At 38.5% G+C, this 17,507-nt stretch overlaps 1 protein-coding gene across 4 annotated transcripts; it reads left to right on the plus strand.

Annotated features, from left to right (window-relative positions):
* Positions 1-892: 892 nt before the first annotated feature.
* STX16 (syntaxin 16) lies at positions 893-14,847 on the plus strand. Of its 4 annotated transcripts, XR_012676289.1 has the most exons (9): positions 893-1,234; positions 6,167-6,274; positions 6,866-7,006; positions 7,577-7,739; positions 8,687-8,778; positions 9,952-10,095; positions 10,598-10,678; positions 12,204-12,402; positions 12,941-13,027. XR_012676289.1 is itself a non-coding variant. In XM_075166590.1 (8 exons), exons 1-8 carry the CDS (start codon positions 1,100-1,102, stop codon positions 13,043-13,045), a joined length of 969 nt encoding a protein of 322 aa, XP_075022691.1. In that variant the 5' UTR covers positions 895-1,099; the 3' UTR covers positions 13,046-14,847. The 4 variants fall into 4 exon arrangements, 3 of the variants coding, with proteins under 3 accessions (XP_075022691.1, XP_075022692.1, XP_075022693.1); XM_075166590.1 differs by lacking the exon at positions 12,204-12,402 and having other exon boundaries at positions 895-1,234; positions 12,941-14,847; XM_075166591.1 differs by lacking the exon at positions 12,204-12,402 and having other exon boundaries at positions 898-1,180; positions 12,941-14,847.
* The last annotated feature ends 2,660 nt before the right edge of the window (positions 14,848-17,507 follow it).

Here is a 17,507-nt window from a genome sequence, read left to right on the forward strand (position 1 = left end):
GGCCACGTTGGGGGTCCCCGGGGGCCCCGGCACGGGGTGCGCCCCAGGGAGCCCCGGCCCCACCTCCTGCCACGTCGGCCCCGCGCAGGGGGGACCCGGACCGGCCTGACAGAGCAGCAGGGAAAACACCGTTTCAGTTCGCCGTATTAAAAAGCCTCTTTCAGAAAGTCAAACTCCATAGGGTCATTTTAAACGGCTCGTTCGTTTTCAGAGAACATCCTGATTTTTGAACCGTCGGAGCCAGCAAAATGAGCTGTGCAAGGTTTTTCGGAAAACAGAAAATTTACTGAAACGAAGTTAGGGGGAAGGTGAGAGGATTCAGAATAAAAAAATAAATGGGAAAAGAGAAGCCATCACACCAAAATGGTCATACTACGGTATTTTGCTTTGAACCAAACTTGTGCTTTTGAGGATGATTTGAGGATGCTTCACAGCAGTGAGAAGGAGCAAGTTAACTGAAAAAGCGATGGAAATGTTAGGGCTTCTTTGTACGGAGCCTTTTTGCCAAGCTTCCCCGCCAGGGAAAGGCAGGGCTCCAGCCCAGCCGCCAGCCAGGGGCCCAGGGACAGGTGTGGAGACACGGAGGCTGCCATTGCTCATGGGCCCACACCTGGCTGTCATTATGGGCAACCAACATAAGTCACTAACGCCCCCACACTCCTCCCCGCTAAGGCCAGGAGAGGCAGAGGGCTGGGGTCTGTCAGCCCTACGGGGGTTTCACAGCCGTTTGGATGGGGGGGGGGGGTTTGCTGCCCACCCCCGGGCCCCAAGAGGGCCGGAACGTTGGTGCGGCGGCCAGCGGGCCCGGGCGGAGCGGGGCGGCGGCAGGCGGGCGGGGCGGAAGGCGCTGAGCGATGCACAACGCGGAAGTGAGCCGGGCCGTTGCTGGGGCTGCAGTCGGATCCGGGGGGGATGGATGGGGCCGCCGGCCGGGGGGGCCCGGCGCTGGGGGTCTCCGCCCGGGCCCTGTGAGCGGCCAGCGGGCGTCGCCGGGGGCGGCCGCCGTCTCTGCCCGCGGGCCCCGGGCTGAGCTAGGGCCGCGGGCCCGGCAGCGAGGCGGCGAGCGGCCCCGGGGCGAGGGGCCCCGGGGCGGTAGGCCATGGCCACCCGGCGTCTAACGGACGCGTTCTTGTTGTTGCGGAACAACGCGGTGCAGAGCCGGCAGCTGCTGGCCGAGCAAGTGAGTAGTTACGGCTCCTCCAGCCCTCTGAGTTCACGTAGCATGGCTGCTGCGGTGAGTCTCCTCCCTTCATCCTACTGTACCTTGCTGCGCTAGGGCTCCAGGCAGCCGTGCGGTGTGCCCCGCTCCTCCCGTCGGGCCCCCCAGCCTTCCCCGATCCCCCCTCACCCTAGCTCCCTTTCTCTGAGTCCTCTCCTCAAAACCCCATCGTCCTCTGTACTTTCCCCCTCTCCCCCTTCCCCTCCCTCCCCGCCTTGTTGACCCCTTTTTCCTACTACTTCACGTAAAATGAATAGAAGAGATCTGTCTTTGTGCTGATCACGTCTTTGTTCACTTCATGAATAATAAATACAGTTATTTTAATAACTTCATGTTAGCATTGACATGAGGTTTTTTGTCCACTGTGCTTTTTGATGTCTCCTTTCCCCAAAGAAAAAAACCTATGTTACTGCGTAGAGCAGAACTCTTCTATTCACTTCAGTGTGGGCACTGTTAAGTATGCTAGTGTAGATTATTCCTATTGCTTGAATTTTTCCTTAATTTGCTCTGATGTCCATTGCCCTTTTTACTTCCCCCCCCCCCACCCCACCCCCCACCCATATAATACTGAAGGTTATCTGTGAGAGAGGGGAGTCAGTAGATTCTGGTGTGTGTCCTCATTACAGAAATTTCAAAAAGCCACTTGTTCGGTGGCAGTTTATGCGGCTTTTTCTAAGTTTTGAGCTAGTCAGACTCTGATGGTCTGTGTGGCAGCTCAGCTCTACTGAGGTTTTTACACTTTCTCTTCAAACTTATAATTTATTTGTAGTAGTCACCAGTAAATATCTGCTGGCAGTCTTGTCATTCTAAATTGCCTTGCATTAATGCGTTTTTGTTAGGAAAAGCAGTACTTTGTGCTGCAAACTTTATTTCAGCTGATGAGTTACTGTTGAATGGTCTTTGTTCGTTGTTAACTCTATTACACCTGTGTCTAATGAGCTATGTATTAAATTGCATTTGCAGAACAGGAAATGTCAACAGTAATGTGTATTATACATGTTTAATTTGGCACTGCATTTAGTTCTTGTTAACATGGATTTTTGCCAATATCAGTATCACTTTTTTTAAGATCCTTGGATTTTTTTAAAATATCACCTAAAAAGTTAGTGATAGTTTAAACTCACATGCAGGCTACTGAGCAGTGAAACTACACTTTTACTCAATAGTGAGTGCAATAACACTTAGCACTTGCATAAAATGTTTATTTACAGTGTTTGCTAACATTAATTGAAGCTATTTTCTAGGATGCCCATTCAAATGCAATCAAATCTAACTGTGATTGGAAATTGTTGCTCTTGTGCAGTGGATGAAATTAGCCAATGGCTCAATCTTGATCCTGGGGGACAGTTGAGAGTTCTGTAGTTACTTACTACAAGCATACTATTTTAGCAAGAAGCGTAGAGATGGTAGTGTGAGCTATTCACCTTCCATGTTTCTAAGGTACCTATCGCTGTCAGAGTTGCAGCTAATTACCGTTTCTTTTGGGTGCCCTCCCCAGAGCAGAGCTGTTGCATGCCAGCAGGGCACTGTTGCAAATTCTAGCCCGTAGTACTTTGGCTTACCTTAGTTCACTCTCCAGGCTGCTTCTGAAGAAATCCTTTACTTCGAGAGCTCTCTGTCAAAAATGGCATTTTGCCCTGCATTCTCATGTGGACAGTCAACCACTCCTTAAACTCAGATAATCAAAGTAGCATTCTTAATAGTATAGTCCTATTTCAAAAGCCTGGTGTAGGATAAAAGAGTTCATTAGTTGAAGCCTGCTGCGTTGTTAAACCACAAGTATTTTGTCCTTGTTTTAGATCTGATATGCTTGCTTTATTAATCTTTCAGTGAAATACCCTATTCCTCACACATACCCTCCACAGTATAAAGACTGATGAATAGAGAAGGTGCATATATGTTGCAGATACTAGCTTTTGTATTTTTTCAGATGCATGTAGGATTAATGTTACCTGAAACTAGAGCATAACTGAAGTGTGTACATAAGTGAGCGTATACTGTGTTTGCTTTTGCTTTTTGTCTTTTGCTGTCTGTTTTATCCTGTGGTAACTGGGGTGCTTGTCAAAAAATGTCTTACAAAAGCCTGTATGTGCATCCTCTGATCATAATCAAACCTTCTAACTCACCAGTGGATGTTGAATACTGCAGTCAAATTGCCCTTGCTGTCAATATATTCAACTTCAATATATTCTATTGCAGTTTTTCTACCTGAAATTTTGGTAACTAGAAACTTCACTGTGCAGTTACTTTGGAAAACAAACCAAGCTCTTAACTTGATCTCTTATGTTCTTTCTGTTTACCAAGCAACTGAAATCCTTTTTTTTAAAAGTTTGTGCATCAAGCAAAATGCTGACTTAAAAAATATAATATCATGATGTATTTATTGAATAGTTGTGTTTTGAAAGCCAGTTTGTTTTGTTCTTGGTAAACATGCTTAAAAATAAATTAGTATTTTCTCAACTGACCATACCCTGTATCTGTCCTATGTCTCTTTTTTCCCTTTTATCTTTTGCTGTCTCTAACTGGATGGGGCTGATGGGATCTACAAATCACTTCAGGAGCTGGATGAGGTATTGTTTTTCACATTTTATTCTGCCATGGTGCATCAAGCGTACACTGCTGAGCTAAAATGTTCCTTTTTTTTATTCTGCTAGTTTATTAGATTTCATTATATAGAATGAGGTGTCTCCGTGTACAGTAAAAGGACAAGGCTGCATAGAGAAGGCAAGCATTTTGTGGTATAATGTTACATTGTTAATAGATAAATGTATAAACTAGTATACATATGGGATATAGTGACTTTGTACAATGAAGCTATTAACTATTTTTTATGCTATGCATAAATTGTACAAATTTTATTGGTCAGGAAATAAGGTCAGGGATAAAAAACAGGCTTTCAGGAAAGAATTGCCCAGGAAGGAAGAGAGATTGTTTTTTAAAAGCGGGGGGGGGGACACGACACACCACAAAGCTTTCCAGGTCTGATAAAGGAAAATTAGAAATCTGGGAGAAACTAGGAAGTGAGGTTTTTGTATGAAATCTTTCCCTGAGACCAAACAGTGAAGTAATTAGGTATGTTTCAAGTGGTATCATTGATGATACCACCTCTTTCTATCTCCAGTAAAGGAAGATTATTTTACCTCTGAAATTACAAAGCCTGGTTCAACTGGTAACAAGATCTATCTTTGTCTTCCAATTCCATCCATTCCCCTGCCTTCCTCGCAGAGGAGGAAGATGGCTGGAGGCATCTATGGCCCCAGTGCTAAATGTTGCTCTGTGGCCCTGCACACTGTTAAGTATGTATCATACTCGGCCTTAAATTGGAGAATCAAAGGCATGCTTGTTGGAAGGAACCTCTGGAGATACTGTAGTTCAAGCTCCTGCTCAAAACAGGACTATTGGTAATCTATATAGGGTCATCCATGATTTTGTTTAACTAAGTCTTGAAAAACTCCAAGAACAAAGATACCATACTTTCTCTGGACAACCTCATCCAACACTGAGCCATTGTAGAAATAGGTTTCTTCGTACCTGCACGATAGCACTGAGTCTAGTTACATAAGTTTCTACACCCTACCAGGAAAAATCTTCTGATCTGTTTAAAGGTTAGTAGCATTAATGCTGTCCTTAACAAAAGAATTCTTATTGAGGATGAACAGCCCATTTTACTGGTAATGATATCAAAGCAGATAAATAAATCTGTACCTGTATATTCAAGATCAGACATAGCTTTTGATTTCTGCCAAACTGAGCTTTAAAAAAAACAAACAAAACCAAAACAAACACCTGCACATTATGTTCTTATTCCATCATAGTTGTCATATTTTAAGCTTTCTTGAGGTTGAAGTTATTCAACCTGCGTCCAAAGGCATTATTTGAAAAATAAGACTCCGATAGATTTATCACAGGCATTTTGTGACTCTAAAAGATACTTTTAATTAGTTATGTGTTTTTTTTCCTAAAGCCTTTTAGTATTTCAACCCTGCAAATTGGATTCTATTCCCAAAAATAGTGTCCAAAAAGTGTATCGTACCCTTCTGCAACTGTGACTGTGCTGCTGTACATCAGTGTGCATCAGTCTCCAATAATAAAACCCCTGATTTATTGCACCTGAGTTATTCAAATTATGACTATTAATTGTGATAAAGGGTTTCTTCCACTCCTTCCCTATCTCCAGCCCTCCTGTGGATCTGTGTATAAGCTGGCTGGCACATTGTCTTATTTACTCTCTGACAATCTCTGGAATTTTCTGGAGGATTATTCCACCCATTTTCCTGCAACTTTCTTTGCCTCAGACCGTATAGCTGAAGCAGCAAGCATGTATCATTGTGATACAGGGAAGTATGGATTGGTCACTGCGTTGGTTATTTTTGTTCAGCACCTTTTAATTTCTATTAAATAAATAATTTAATAATTTTAGTTGCATGTCATTTTGCAAGAGGGTTTGTTATTCAGCTGCCTAGTAGGTGAGTGTCTGGCTAAATACAACATGGTTTGAGAACAATCTCGGGATACTATTTTTATTTCTTGGAGATATAATAAACATTTTTATTTGGAGATTTTCCCAAATGAGATTTTCAGACTTGCCTGGCCCAGTATAAACCATGCTACACCATTGATTAGGGATCCCTTGGCTGTGAATCATTGTCTAATACAAAATGTACCAACATGAGAATTACTTGAATTCTTGCTGCAATACCGTATTTTCTCCTTGAAAATCTGCTAAGAATTTATTCTAAGAGTAACTTTCATCTTTCAGATCCTGTAGGAAGCGGGAGGATAGGGACAAACCAGGAGATGTGGAGCTTGATCATACCTGCATCATTTGCAAACACATTTTCGAGGTTAATTTTTACGGGAAGGCATACATGTATTTTTTCCTAATGCTCAAGGATTTGGATCTAATTTGAGTAAAATTAATTTGCTGTCTTTTCTTATCTTCCATAGCTTGCTGATGATCGTATGGCACTGGTATCAGGAATAAGTTTAGATCCCGAAGCAGCAATTGGAGTAACAAAACGCTTACCTCCCAAATGGGTTGATGGAGCAGACGAAGTAAGTTGTGTGGCAAATCCAACACAGAGTTTGATTCCTCATATAGGGATTTATTAGTGTGGTCAGTTACATTCTCAATGCTGTAAGTTTTATGATAGAAGTAGTATTAGAAAAAAGATTAAAATTGTGTTTTCTAAATTGACACCTTTGTTTAGAGGAAAATATCAGGCAAGCTGTGACTTATTATCTTGAAGGATATATTGCAAGTGAAATAAAGGGAGATTATCTAGGGCCATGAATTCCAGAAGACTGGGTTTTCATTTATATTTTTGGAAGTTCGCTAAACCTTCTTACTGTGATATTAATTATATAATGATAAAAATATTATTCCAACTTAATGAAGTATATTTGAAAACAGCAGTCTTGCCTAAGATTAACAAGAGTAGGTTCAAAAAGTAGCAAACTCAAAGTATATGAGAGTATTCAGTTACTTCTTAGTCAGCTTTTTATGTGGATTTTGTTAATGATCTTTGGTCTGCTTTTTATGTAATATAGGTTTCTTGCAATTATTTTTGTCTAGCATTTGTCGGAACCTTTTCCTCTGAAACATTGCTTACTTCCCTTTCTTCATTGTTGGGTTTTCTGTTTTAGATTCAGTATGATATCGCCAGGGTTAAACAGAAGATGAAAGAATTAGCCAGTCTTCATGATAAACATCTAAACAGACCAACACTGGATGACAGCAGTGAAGAAGAACGGGCAATAGAAATAACAACCCAAGAGATCACACAGGTACAGACTGCTTTCCATTCTAAACCTACAGTTTCCCATATCTGTAATGCATCATGATGAGGCAGTGGTTTCCTTTGAGTAAAGCATTTCTTTTGTAATCAGTATTAGAGCGAGCCAGAAGTCCTGGGTTCTATGCTTGGTACTGCACTCACTGTCTCAGTGAACTTCTCAACAAGTTGCTTAACCTCCCTGTTCTTTTACTTACCTGTTTGCTTTTCTACTTAGAATAGGATTGGGAGACTTAATCAAATCACATTTACAGATATCTCAGAGAAATACATATATATGTGTATATATATATTTTCTAAGGCTTCCAGTCCAAGCAGTTATAATGAAGCAAATGTCTTTGGTCAGAATTAGTTGTGTTACTCTGCTACCCTGTTAGCTTTAAGTTGTTTGTTCATCTATCTTCTGTGTTTCCATACCTTTTTAAACATTGCACTGGGCAATAAAAAATTAATTTTTAAAATCTAGAAATCAAAATATTAGTCTCCCATTTGGAACTTTTGCCATGTGATATTTAAAATGTATGTTGCTGTATGTTTTTTACTAATGGGATTGTTTTCTCAGTTATTTCACAGATGTCAGAGAGCAGTCCAGGTCTTGCAGAGCAGGTCACGTAGTTGTACAGAACAAGAAGCACGTGTTCTCAGGAATGTAGTGTCTTCCTTAGCACAGTCCCTTCAGGACCTATCCACCAACTTTAGGCATGCACAGTCTGACTATCTCAAACGTAAGCATAAGAGATACAGTAATACATGGGCACCTTCTGTGGAAACCACTAATTAAGGTGTGCTTATTTTCTTGGTTGGGAAAACTGAAGCACAAAAGGGTTAAGTGATGCACACAGGACTACCAGAAGTGTATTAGAGTGAAGGTTGGAATTTGGGAGTTTCTGGTTCACAGCCCATGTTCAAACTGCTTTATTCTACCTCTCTTTCATATTTCTAAAGGAGAAATTTCATGTTTAAATATATCAACAAAACCAGTGTATTTCATCCATCCACATTTTAATGCATCATTGCTTCTCAAATTGTGGTCTGCAAAGCTACTTCTGTTACACTGGTGAAGCAGCCTTTGGTCTTCAGACATGATACCCACTGTTGATTGGTAGTCTGTGATAGATAAAACTTCAAAAAGTCGTCTGTGATGAATTAAAATTCTGCATCCATAAACAGTTCGGAAGTGGAATATCCTCTGTTTAAAACTCTAAAATTGTGTGGAGTTCTATTTTCAGCTAAGTAAGATTATTTTAATCTTGGAAGAAACCCACAAAAATTTGATCTTCAAATTTAATACTTCTTCCTCCCATGGTATAAATGGCACAGGTGGAACTTAAGATCACAATTCAGACAAGGGATGTTCCTAAGAGAATTTGTTAGAAAATAGCCTAGAGTGATCACACTTTAAGGCTCTTAACTTACCTAATTTTTTTAACTTCATGGAACATAATGACTTAAAATCACTGATTTAATCGGCATCTTGCAAGTTTGGTTGAATTTGTTATGCTTTGTTAAATAGTAAGCCTGTGTGACAGTTAAAATTTAGATACTGCTATTTATGTCATTCATTAGCCAGATTTTCTTTCTTGTGCTTTTCTATCTGGTGCTTCAGACCTCGCTCTTACTCTGATTTTAGGGTGCGTAAATATTATGCTCAAACATAGTTTGTCTTTTACAGGCATGAAGAATAGAGAAGAAAGATCCAAACACTTCTTCGACACCTCAGTCCCACTGATGGATGATGGGGAGGATGATACACTTTACGATAGAGTAAGTTAAGATATTATTACACAAATTCAACACAAAGAAACTTTTTAATGTACCTTTAATTTTAGTATGAAAATTTCAAAATGGTATGCCATGAGCACCAAGCTACCTGGAAACTCTATTTCTGCAGATTTCTGTGATGCATTTTTCTAGTTAGTATTGCTGCTGCAATGTTAAGATGATTGTGCCATCAGCCTCAGTGCGAGGGAACTCAGTTTGACTGCTGAATTCTCCTTACATGACTAAAAGGGACTAGAAGGTCTGTAAATACAGTGCTGCCTTTGTCATACCACCTTTTGGGGCAGATGCAATTGTTAGAAAATTGTGTGATCCTAAGTTTGGGTGGAAGGTGGCACTCACTTTAAAGTGAACTTTCAAGTGTAACTGAAGATTTTCAATACTACAAATTGTTGCAAATAATGGTGTAATGGTTTGTTTCTGCACACTTAAATTGTTATGTTGTAGAGCAGTACCAGACCCACTTTGTTTTACTTTGTTGTGGAGTTTGGGAATACTGCATTTCTAAGCAATAGTGGGATCTGTTCTATTGCGTCCTATCTAATAGTGCCACAGAATACTCTTAATGGTAATGCTTAATGTTTAACTGAAAACTTACGGAAAAAGTTAAGGCAACTTTTCAGCTAATCTTGTGTATAAGAGATTTTTCACTTACCTCTGTATAAGAGTGATGGGGGGGAAGGACAGTGTTCAGTTGTGAATGGCCTTGGGAGACAAAAACAGTAAGGTCTCTATAGTTTAAAACAAAATCAGGATTGCTGCTGTGTCTTTACACGTTTTAATGACCATTGACATTATGGAACTTTCTATAATGCTGATCAATCAGTAGATATTCCATAACTACAAGACACATATATTGGATTTGTACATCAACAAAAACATTCTTTAGGACAGATCTTATTTTTAAAAGCTGTTTATATGTTCAGGCAGAATGTAAGACTTACGTTTTCTCTGCTAAAACTATAAATAGCTGTCCAAGTTATTTTAGTGGTTCTGAAGCTCTGTTTTTAAAATACAGTAAGATTTTTTTAGATAGTTGTCTACTATGGAAATTCCAAAAGGACTGTTGTGTTACAAAATCTTAAAATAATTACAATTATTTCTAGTGTTTTTACGCTGTTAGTGTTAGTTCAACATCTAAATCTTTTATTTCAACAGGGTTTTACAGATGACCAGCTAGCATTGGTGGAGCAAAACACATTAATGGTGGAAGAGCGGGAACGAGAAATCCGTCAAATTGTACAGTCCATCTCGGATCTTAATGAAATATTTAGGGACCTGGGAGCAATGATAGTAGAACAGGTACATTGACATCACAGTGTTAGTAAGAAATCCCCTGTTGTAACATCCTGTTTTCATGTGCTTCTTGCTTTTCCTACCTTACCTCTTCAGGCTAACGTTTCCTCTGCTTGAAATCTGCCAGAAGATGAGTTAATGAAAATAAATAAAAATTCAACTGGTTATGGGTGTTAGATGAGAAAAAAATAGAATGCCAAAGTTCTGTTGGTTATTTCTCCCAAAGATTCAGTTTAGGTTAAATGTGTCAGCCAAAAGCACCTGAACTGGAAGTAAGGTGATTATTAAGGGATGTGATGTGAGATGGTGACAGAGCTGCCAGTTAGGCATTGAGCAAGGAGGTTGTTTAATGAAATCCCAACTAGTTCTCCTGTAAAAGTTCATAGTTTATGTAGTTCATTAGCTGTTTGCTGTGAGCGTTGTTAATTCCTCTGCTGCTCATAATAATAATTGCTTTATGAAGTTCATTTAGGTTCAATTTGGTGCTCATTCTCTCGATTTTATTTAGGGAACAGTTCTAGATAGAATTGACTACAATGTCGAACAGTCATGTATGAAAACTGAAGAGGGTCTAAAACAACTACATAAGGTAAGCTGATGGAATATTTAAGCTGCTTTGCATATCTAATAATCTTTTGTAATTTAATAGCCATTAAGTTATTCAGTCATTTTTCAATTGGACATCATCCCTTTTAGAAATGATTGCTGTACAGTATAAAATGTCCAACTGTACTGTAGTAGGAACTTTCCGTATAACTTCTGTTAATGTCATGCTTGATGCCTAGTGTTAATTTCTTAAATAATTTTCTGAGCATCCAAGCAATGTGCTTTGATCTTTATATTGCTGACCTGGTGGGACCTATCTGCAATTCTTTCTCTGTTTGGAGAGCCCAGCGCTTGTGAAATAGGACTGGTTATTGGGTACCTCAGTATAGATTTCAGTCAGTTGATAATCCTAGTTTGAAAACACTATCTCAGTAGTGTGGGCAGCAAGAATAATTTTTAATGTTTTCTCTTACCATCTGACATTTGTTAGAAGTTAGCTCCAACCTTATGCTTTTAATGTGAAGCTTTTACTATGAACATCTGAAAAGTTTTAATTGGCAGCAGAACACAGTTTTGTGGTTGTTTTGTTTTGCTGGCTTTTTTGTTTTGTTTTGATTTTAAGCAAAGTTCTGACTTGTCAGCTCAGTTCAGTCCTTCCATTGCTGGAAATAAAGTGGAATGAGAATTTACGCAAAAGCCTCTTAAGTAAAACATTCTGTTTTGGAAACATGGACATCTTATTACTACACACTCAACTTCTTCATATTATGGTAGATTTCTAACATATGGACAGCAAAAAAGTGCCATTTGAGGAAAAGCAAAATAAATTGGTTATAGGTTTATTCTTGTTATACATAAAAGTAAATTGGAGATCACTAAATAAGGCATTGACCATTGGTGAACAAGGCTTAAAGTAGTTGCAAGCAATTTGCACAAACTGAACTGGAAATAAATGAATCGGTTGGAATCAATGCTATTTCTAGTCTAGTGGTAGTTAATGAACTGTCAGCAAACCCCTGTTTGGATTGCCGACTAGAGTATGGATTTTTGATGCAATATATACCTGTCTTCAGTACAGCATAGGGATTTTTTCACCTGTCATGGAAGACATACACACAGGTCTGAATAGTAATATCAGCCATGGATACCTTGCTGTTTCTAGTACTGTTGGTAGTTTATTCTGATTCAATATCTATAATGTGAATTTTCTTTTCTGTTTTAATTGGCATAATTATTACAAACTACTGAGACAGCACTCTCACAGAAATTGCATTAATTCACTGCAGAAGTCTGGTGATATGAATCACCAGTTACCAATTCCTGCTTCACATGAAAATTGGAATCAGTTATGATACTTTGTCAGGCTTTGATACTTAAAGGCTAATTAAGTAAATAACCACAGTGGTTGCATGTTACATAGTTTCAGGTCAAAAACTCCTCTTTAGCAGATCTGATAATAAATAATTACTTTCCAGGGACTATAAAGGAGAAGAATTAATATCTTTCCCTTTAAATTTTGAAGGTTTATTAATTTAAAAAGAATTAAATGCAAGTTTTTTTTTGTTTAGCTTCTATTAGCAGACTTTCATTTGGCTTTTGGAGAGTTTTCTCCACGTTGCCTCCTTTTAATTCCCCTGGGAAAAAGAGGAAAGGGATGAGAAAATGTGGTTAGAAGAAAGAAGGAATGAAGCAGAAAACTGAGAACCAAATCAAAAAGAAAGCTTTCAGTTCTAATTGAAATTAAATGAAAATGCACAGCTGAATCAGGTACAACAAAAATGCCTATTAAAAAATGAAGTGTTGTTGCGAATTTTGATATCCTTCAAATACAATACAGGAATCTTATATCAGCAAAATGAGTTAAAACATCTTACCAACTTTTACTGTTCAGACTTTCGCATACCCAGCTGCCTGATCTTGTTTCCATGGTCTTCATAGCTAAGTGTTCTTCCAAATGAAGTATCATTCTTCCCTGTAGCTCATATGTCCTCTGGAGGCATAGGGCCCTCTCAAGGACTGCTGAAAAGAAGTGAGGTTGCTTAACCGATACGAGGATGCATTCCTCTTTATAGAGTCTGCTGTTCAATACAGATAAATTACTTCAGTGTACGTTTACCTTCACTGAAGTCTATGGTGCAGACCAGAGTTATTTTGTGGGAGTTGCTTGCAATATACATTGTATGAAATGTCAAGTTACCAGAGAACAATTCTGATATACGTGTACTTCACTTATACTAAACAAGAGTCTGTACTTTGTAGCTTTGCAGAAATCAAAGTATTAACTCTTTCTTTTCTGTTTCTATAGGCAGAGCAATATCAAAAGAAGAATCGGAAGATGCTTGTTATTTTAATTTTGTTTGTTATAGTAATTGTCCTTATTGTTGTTCTTATTGGTGTAAAGTCACACTAGGTTTCACTTCATTTTCTCATTTTTGGAGTTTATGTGAACTTTTTTCCCCAATGTGAATGGATGGACCTGCACTCCAGAAAGCTGCCTTTGAATGTATAAGCCCTTGTGGTGCAAAGTCTGTGCAATGTTTCTGTAGAATTCTTCAAAGTACAAGTTTGGTGATCTGTGAGGTGTTTGTAAGGATTATACGGAAAATGTCAGGAAATCTGATGCTCCCACACAAATAATTTGGCGCTCTACGCAGAGGTATTGGAAACACAGTACTTAAAAATAATTACAAAATTGAAGTTTACCAGTGAGTACAGTAATTAGTGTGTTACTGTGAACAAAAACGTGTTGTCTTCTGTATTCTAATGTCACAATTGTTACAGGCTTCAAATTTAAACCATGGTACATGGGACTAGATAACAAAAATTGATCTAGATGTAAAATATGTTGAGGCACAAAAATGTTTGACTTCATCTCCTTTCTTCCAGACTCAAAAAATCCAAAGAACTGGATAGACAGCTAAACAAGAAAGCTTTTAGCAACCAGAATGTAATCCAACCCGTGTGATCTTAATTTAGATACTGCACCATTACTAAGAATCAGAGTAGTACTTGATCTTGTAAATAACAAGATTTAATCACTGGTATAATTTAATACATTTAGTTAATTAAAAAATTTTCTGAGCTTGAGTAATCATGGGAATGTTTTTCCTCACCAGAATGATCATATATATTTTTTTCATGTACAATTTTTTTAGTTTAAAGTACAGACATTACATTAAAGCAGTGGTGAAGTTAAACCTAAAAATTAGAGATTCTCCTTTTGGCTTTCTACTCCATCTGACCTGCTGTAGTGGGTCTCGGATGTTTCAAACTTTAGTTGTTTTATAAGCTGTTTATTTTACAGTGCATCTGTCTGTATGTGTTATCTTTTTTGTATAAGAAGTGACTTCACTACAGTATATATTACATCCATTTTCCCTGACAGAAGATTATTTCTTTCGAATGCCTGCCTGGAAGAGGACGTGTTTATGGTCTTTTACCGACCATGAGAGATGTCATGCAAGGGACATGTTATTAGGCCTTCAGTAGAGAATTTGGGGTTTTTTTTCACTATTTTTTTCTAGTGGAAAACTTTGCTGTAGGCCATAAAAGAGAAATTAAAGAAACATCTAAGGAATAGAATGCTCATGATTTAATTCAGGCCTGAAGTGGTGTGCAATTGTAGAGGCCTTGCCTTAATATTTTTAATACGGCTTTTCTGTATGGGTTTTTTTCTCCAACGGGACTGTAACTTATTTCCTTCATTTTCTGACTGATACAGTGCTCCCCATAAACTTGCAGAGATGCTCTGCTCAAAGCCCCTGAAGTGCAGTTTCGTAATACTATGATATTAATGTTGCATATGTTGCCTGCCCTGAGTTTACCTTTACTGTGTACTAAGGAGGACTTAAGATGTGGCTTTAAACTGACTTGGTAGGAACGGACCTGAAAGCAAAGACTACAACGATGTGACAGCCTTGGCTCTGCGTGGCTTATTGTGAAAAGCTTTGTACCACTTTTGTTACCTCTAGACAGAGGGGATGTTGAACTTCCAAAACTGCCTGTTCAAACCCTTAATTAAATTCATAAAGTAAATTGGTAAAAGAAAGAATGATGCTTGTAGTTGGGTGTGCAGCTCCCCTGTTCTGGTAATAGATCTTTTCAATGATCGTGAGTAAAACTACTGTCTCCCTAGTGTGCTGTCTACATCGGTTGGTGTGAAGCAGCATATTGCTATAATTTAATATACTGTATTTGCAACTTTCTCTCTAACATGAGATCGTGTTATTTATTTCTGTCTTGACTGGTGCTTTTGACATTTTATCATGGCTAATGAATTCAAAGAAGTAATAAAACACTTCCAACCTAATTGGGCAATTATTCATTTTTCAAAAAAGTATAAACTGAAACATACTTGTGTGATGTTAATGTGTTTCTATATATTCTTCATAATTAAATGAAAGCATGAAATATCTTTGGGGGAAAAAAAAGTAACTTTCTGTAGCACAATGTAACTTGCATTGTTAAGAGTTACTTCCCCTGAGTTATGCCCATAGTCTCTTAAGTCCACTGAAGTAACTGGCTGCATATGTTCTATCCAAATTCTGTAAAATGAAATGCATTTTTAATATGCATTGGACAAGAGGTTGAACTCAGATGTCAACTGTGCTGTGTAACTTGAGCTGGAATTTATTGAAACTGATTATATTGAGGGAAAAAACCCACAACAACAGGTTTCTAAATCATTGCAGCTGTCTAGCTTATTAGGAATCAGTCTAAATAAATATCAGCAGCTAAATCAAACCCTTATGCTGTGCTTTGTAAGAATACATCTACATGGCATGTTACAGAAGGGGTACTATCTGTGCCACTGGGCAATGAAAGCCCAAAAAAGTAAGAGTAGCTTGGCTTTAATAGTGGCTGCTGCCTACTCAGGTGTTACCGCTCATGATTTAATGCTCATGATTAAGCATGAGCCTAATCTGACTGTGCTTCTGTCCAGCCCTGTAGTCATATCTGTATTCTGCTGCAGAGAAAGCTGGTACGCTCTGTTCTGCAGATTGTGGCCTCTTCATGGTTGCTGGATTCTTTTCAGCTTGTATTGAACCTCTGATTCCTTACAGAGGAACAGAAGAACGTTGCTAGAGCATCTCCCAAGAATCCGTGGCTCCTCACCTGGTGGGAATGACCTATAAAGCTGTTGGCTTGTACAGAAATTCTCCATTAAAATGCATGCAGGCGTGCAAAAATGAGCTGCTACTCCATGTTAACAGAACTTAATTCCAGTGATATGTGAAAATGATAGTATTAAAAGCACTGCAATAGAAAATTTATTTCTACTGCAAGCCTTGTCTAGAAACTGAAAAGTAAAATGGAAGAATTAGTTTCTTGCTTGGTGATTTTTGGGATGTGCTAAGAATTTGAATGAATATAAAGGATGCAGGGTTCACTGAGGCTGCCTAGACTGTATTGATTTAAGATTTGCTTTTATGAAACACTTATTAAAACACAAAGGAGTCTTATCTCCTTTGCTTAAATCCTTGGAAACCTTGCTTTTGGCACAGCCATGCAAAATGTAAGTTCTTAGATAGGTGACAGTGAAACTGATTTTGTTGGGAAAAAAATGTATATTTAGTATCTTAAAAAACAAACCCCAAACCCAACAGCCTTCCTAGATAAACTAAAATTCATTAAAACAGGGAATCCATTATGACTTTGCATATTAATTATGATGGCTTATGTTTGAGTGCCTTAATTCCATAAATACTTGTAGAGGATCAATAATTGGAGTGGCCATGGAAGATTGGTCCATGCTGCAGTTTCCGCTGTGGCTCATACGAGTAGAAATGTTTGCAGCTACTGTTAGTGGAACGTATGTAGAAACATCTGTAGACAGAACTGATTTACTTAGTCAGTCTGTTGCCTTGAGTAGGACCCTCCTTTGCTGTCCTTAACTTTAATGAAGGAAGGCTCGAGGGTTAGGTGTTTCCTACTGCTTTGTTTACCTTTCAGATAATGTGGATTTGGGGACAGCACTGTACTGATATTCTTGCAGTAGCAAGAATTTGTACTTGCAGCAGAATTTGTACTCAAGGACTAGGAGCTTACTGCCTGGTTGAATCTTTTGAATGTCTCAATCCTGAAATAATTGCTGTGTGTTATTGTCTTTCATATCTCCCACTCTGACTATATGTGTTGGAATAGTAGTGAGCCCCTAAACAGTTTATGTTCTGTGGCTCAGTAAAGACTCATAAAAGTTGCAGTTGGAGCCTATTTGTTGAGTTATCCTGTCCAGGCTGGAGGATGCATGACTGACCTCTGCAACAGATTTTGCTAGATCTTTTATTCAGGCTAATTTTAAATATATCAGGCAATAAAGTTTCCATCATGTCCCTTCAGAGACCAAGTAAGACCTTACTCTAAGGAAGCTTTTTCTGCAATTCAACCTAGTATTTTTTTTCTTTTTAGATGTATTGCCATTATATGTGTCAGCATTCATGTTTCCAGTGTAAGTGGAAGTACACTCCCTTTCTGATGTTTGGATTTTCCTAGCTTTCATAGCTGCAGATTAATGAGTATCAATTCCCTACTGACCTAATGTTAATAGGAGGTGATTGGCAAATACAAAAAGATGAGGATAAATACCCTATTACATTTAAAACAGACATTTAGATTTACTATTAAAGCTAGTGTTTGGAAAACATTGTTTCCTTTAGTGAATCTCCACGCTGTACCTTAGAGCATATTTTGGCTTTTTCCTCTGTTTCTGAAATGGTTTTTAGCAGTGCATTTTATCCAGTATTTAACTTCATGAGGAAAACAGGAATTCAGCTTTTCTCATTTTTATCCCTATGTAACCTCACACTTCCAAAATGAAGCATTACCATTTAGGATGGAATTACGAAGGGGAAATCCAGACTTCCAGCTTGATA

The sequence above is a fragment of the Calonectris borealis genome, chromosome 17 (genome assembly GCF_964195595.1).
Source record: "Calonectris borealis chromosome 17, bCalBor7.hap1.2, whole genome shotgun sequence".
Classification (NCBI taxonomy): Eukaryota; Metazoa; Chordata; class Aves; order Procellariiformes; family Procellariidae; genus Calonectris; species Calonectris borealis.

Excerpts from the sequence above, each read along its gene's own strand:
- STX16 (XM_075166590.1), top strand. The coding sequence starts at position 1,100 with ATGGCCACCCGGCGTCTAACGGACGCGTTCTTGTTGTTGCGGAACAAC. Across the intron at positions 7,007-7,576 it reads CAACCCAAGAGATCACACAG|TTATTTCACAGATGTCAGAG; the intron begins GTACAGACTGCT and ends TTGTTTTCTCAG. Across the intron at positions 8,779-9,951 it reads ATGATACACTTTACGATAGA|GGTTTTACAGATGACCAGCT; the intron begins GTAAGTTAAGAT and ends TTATTTCAACAG.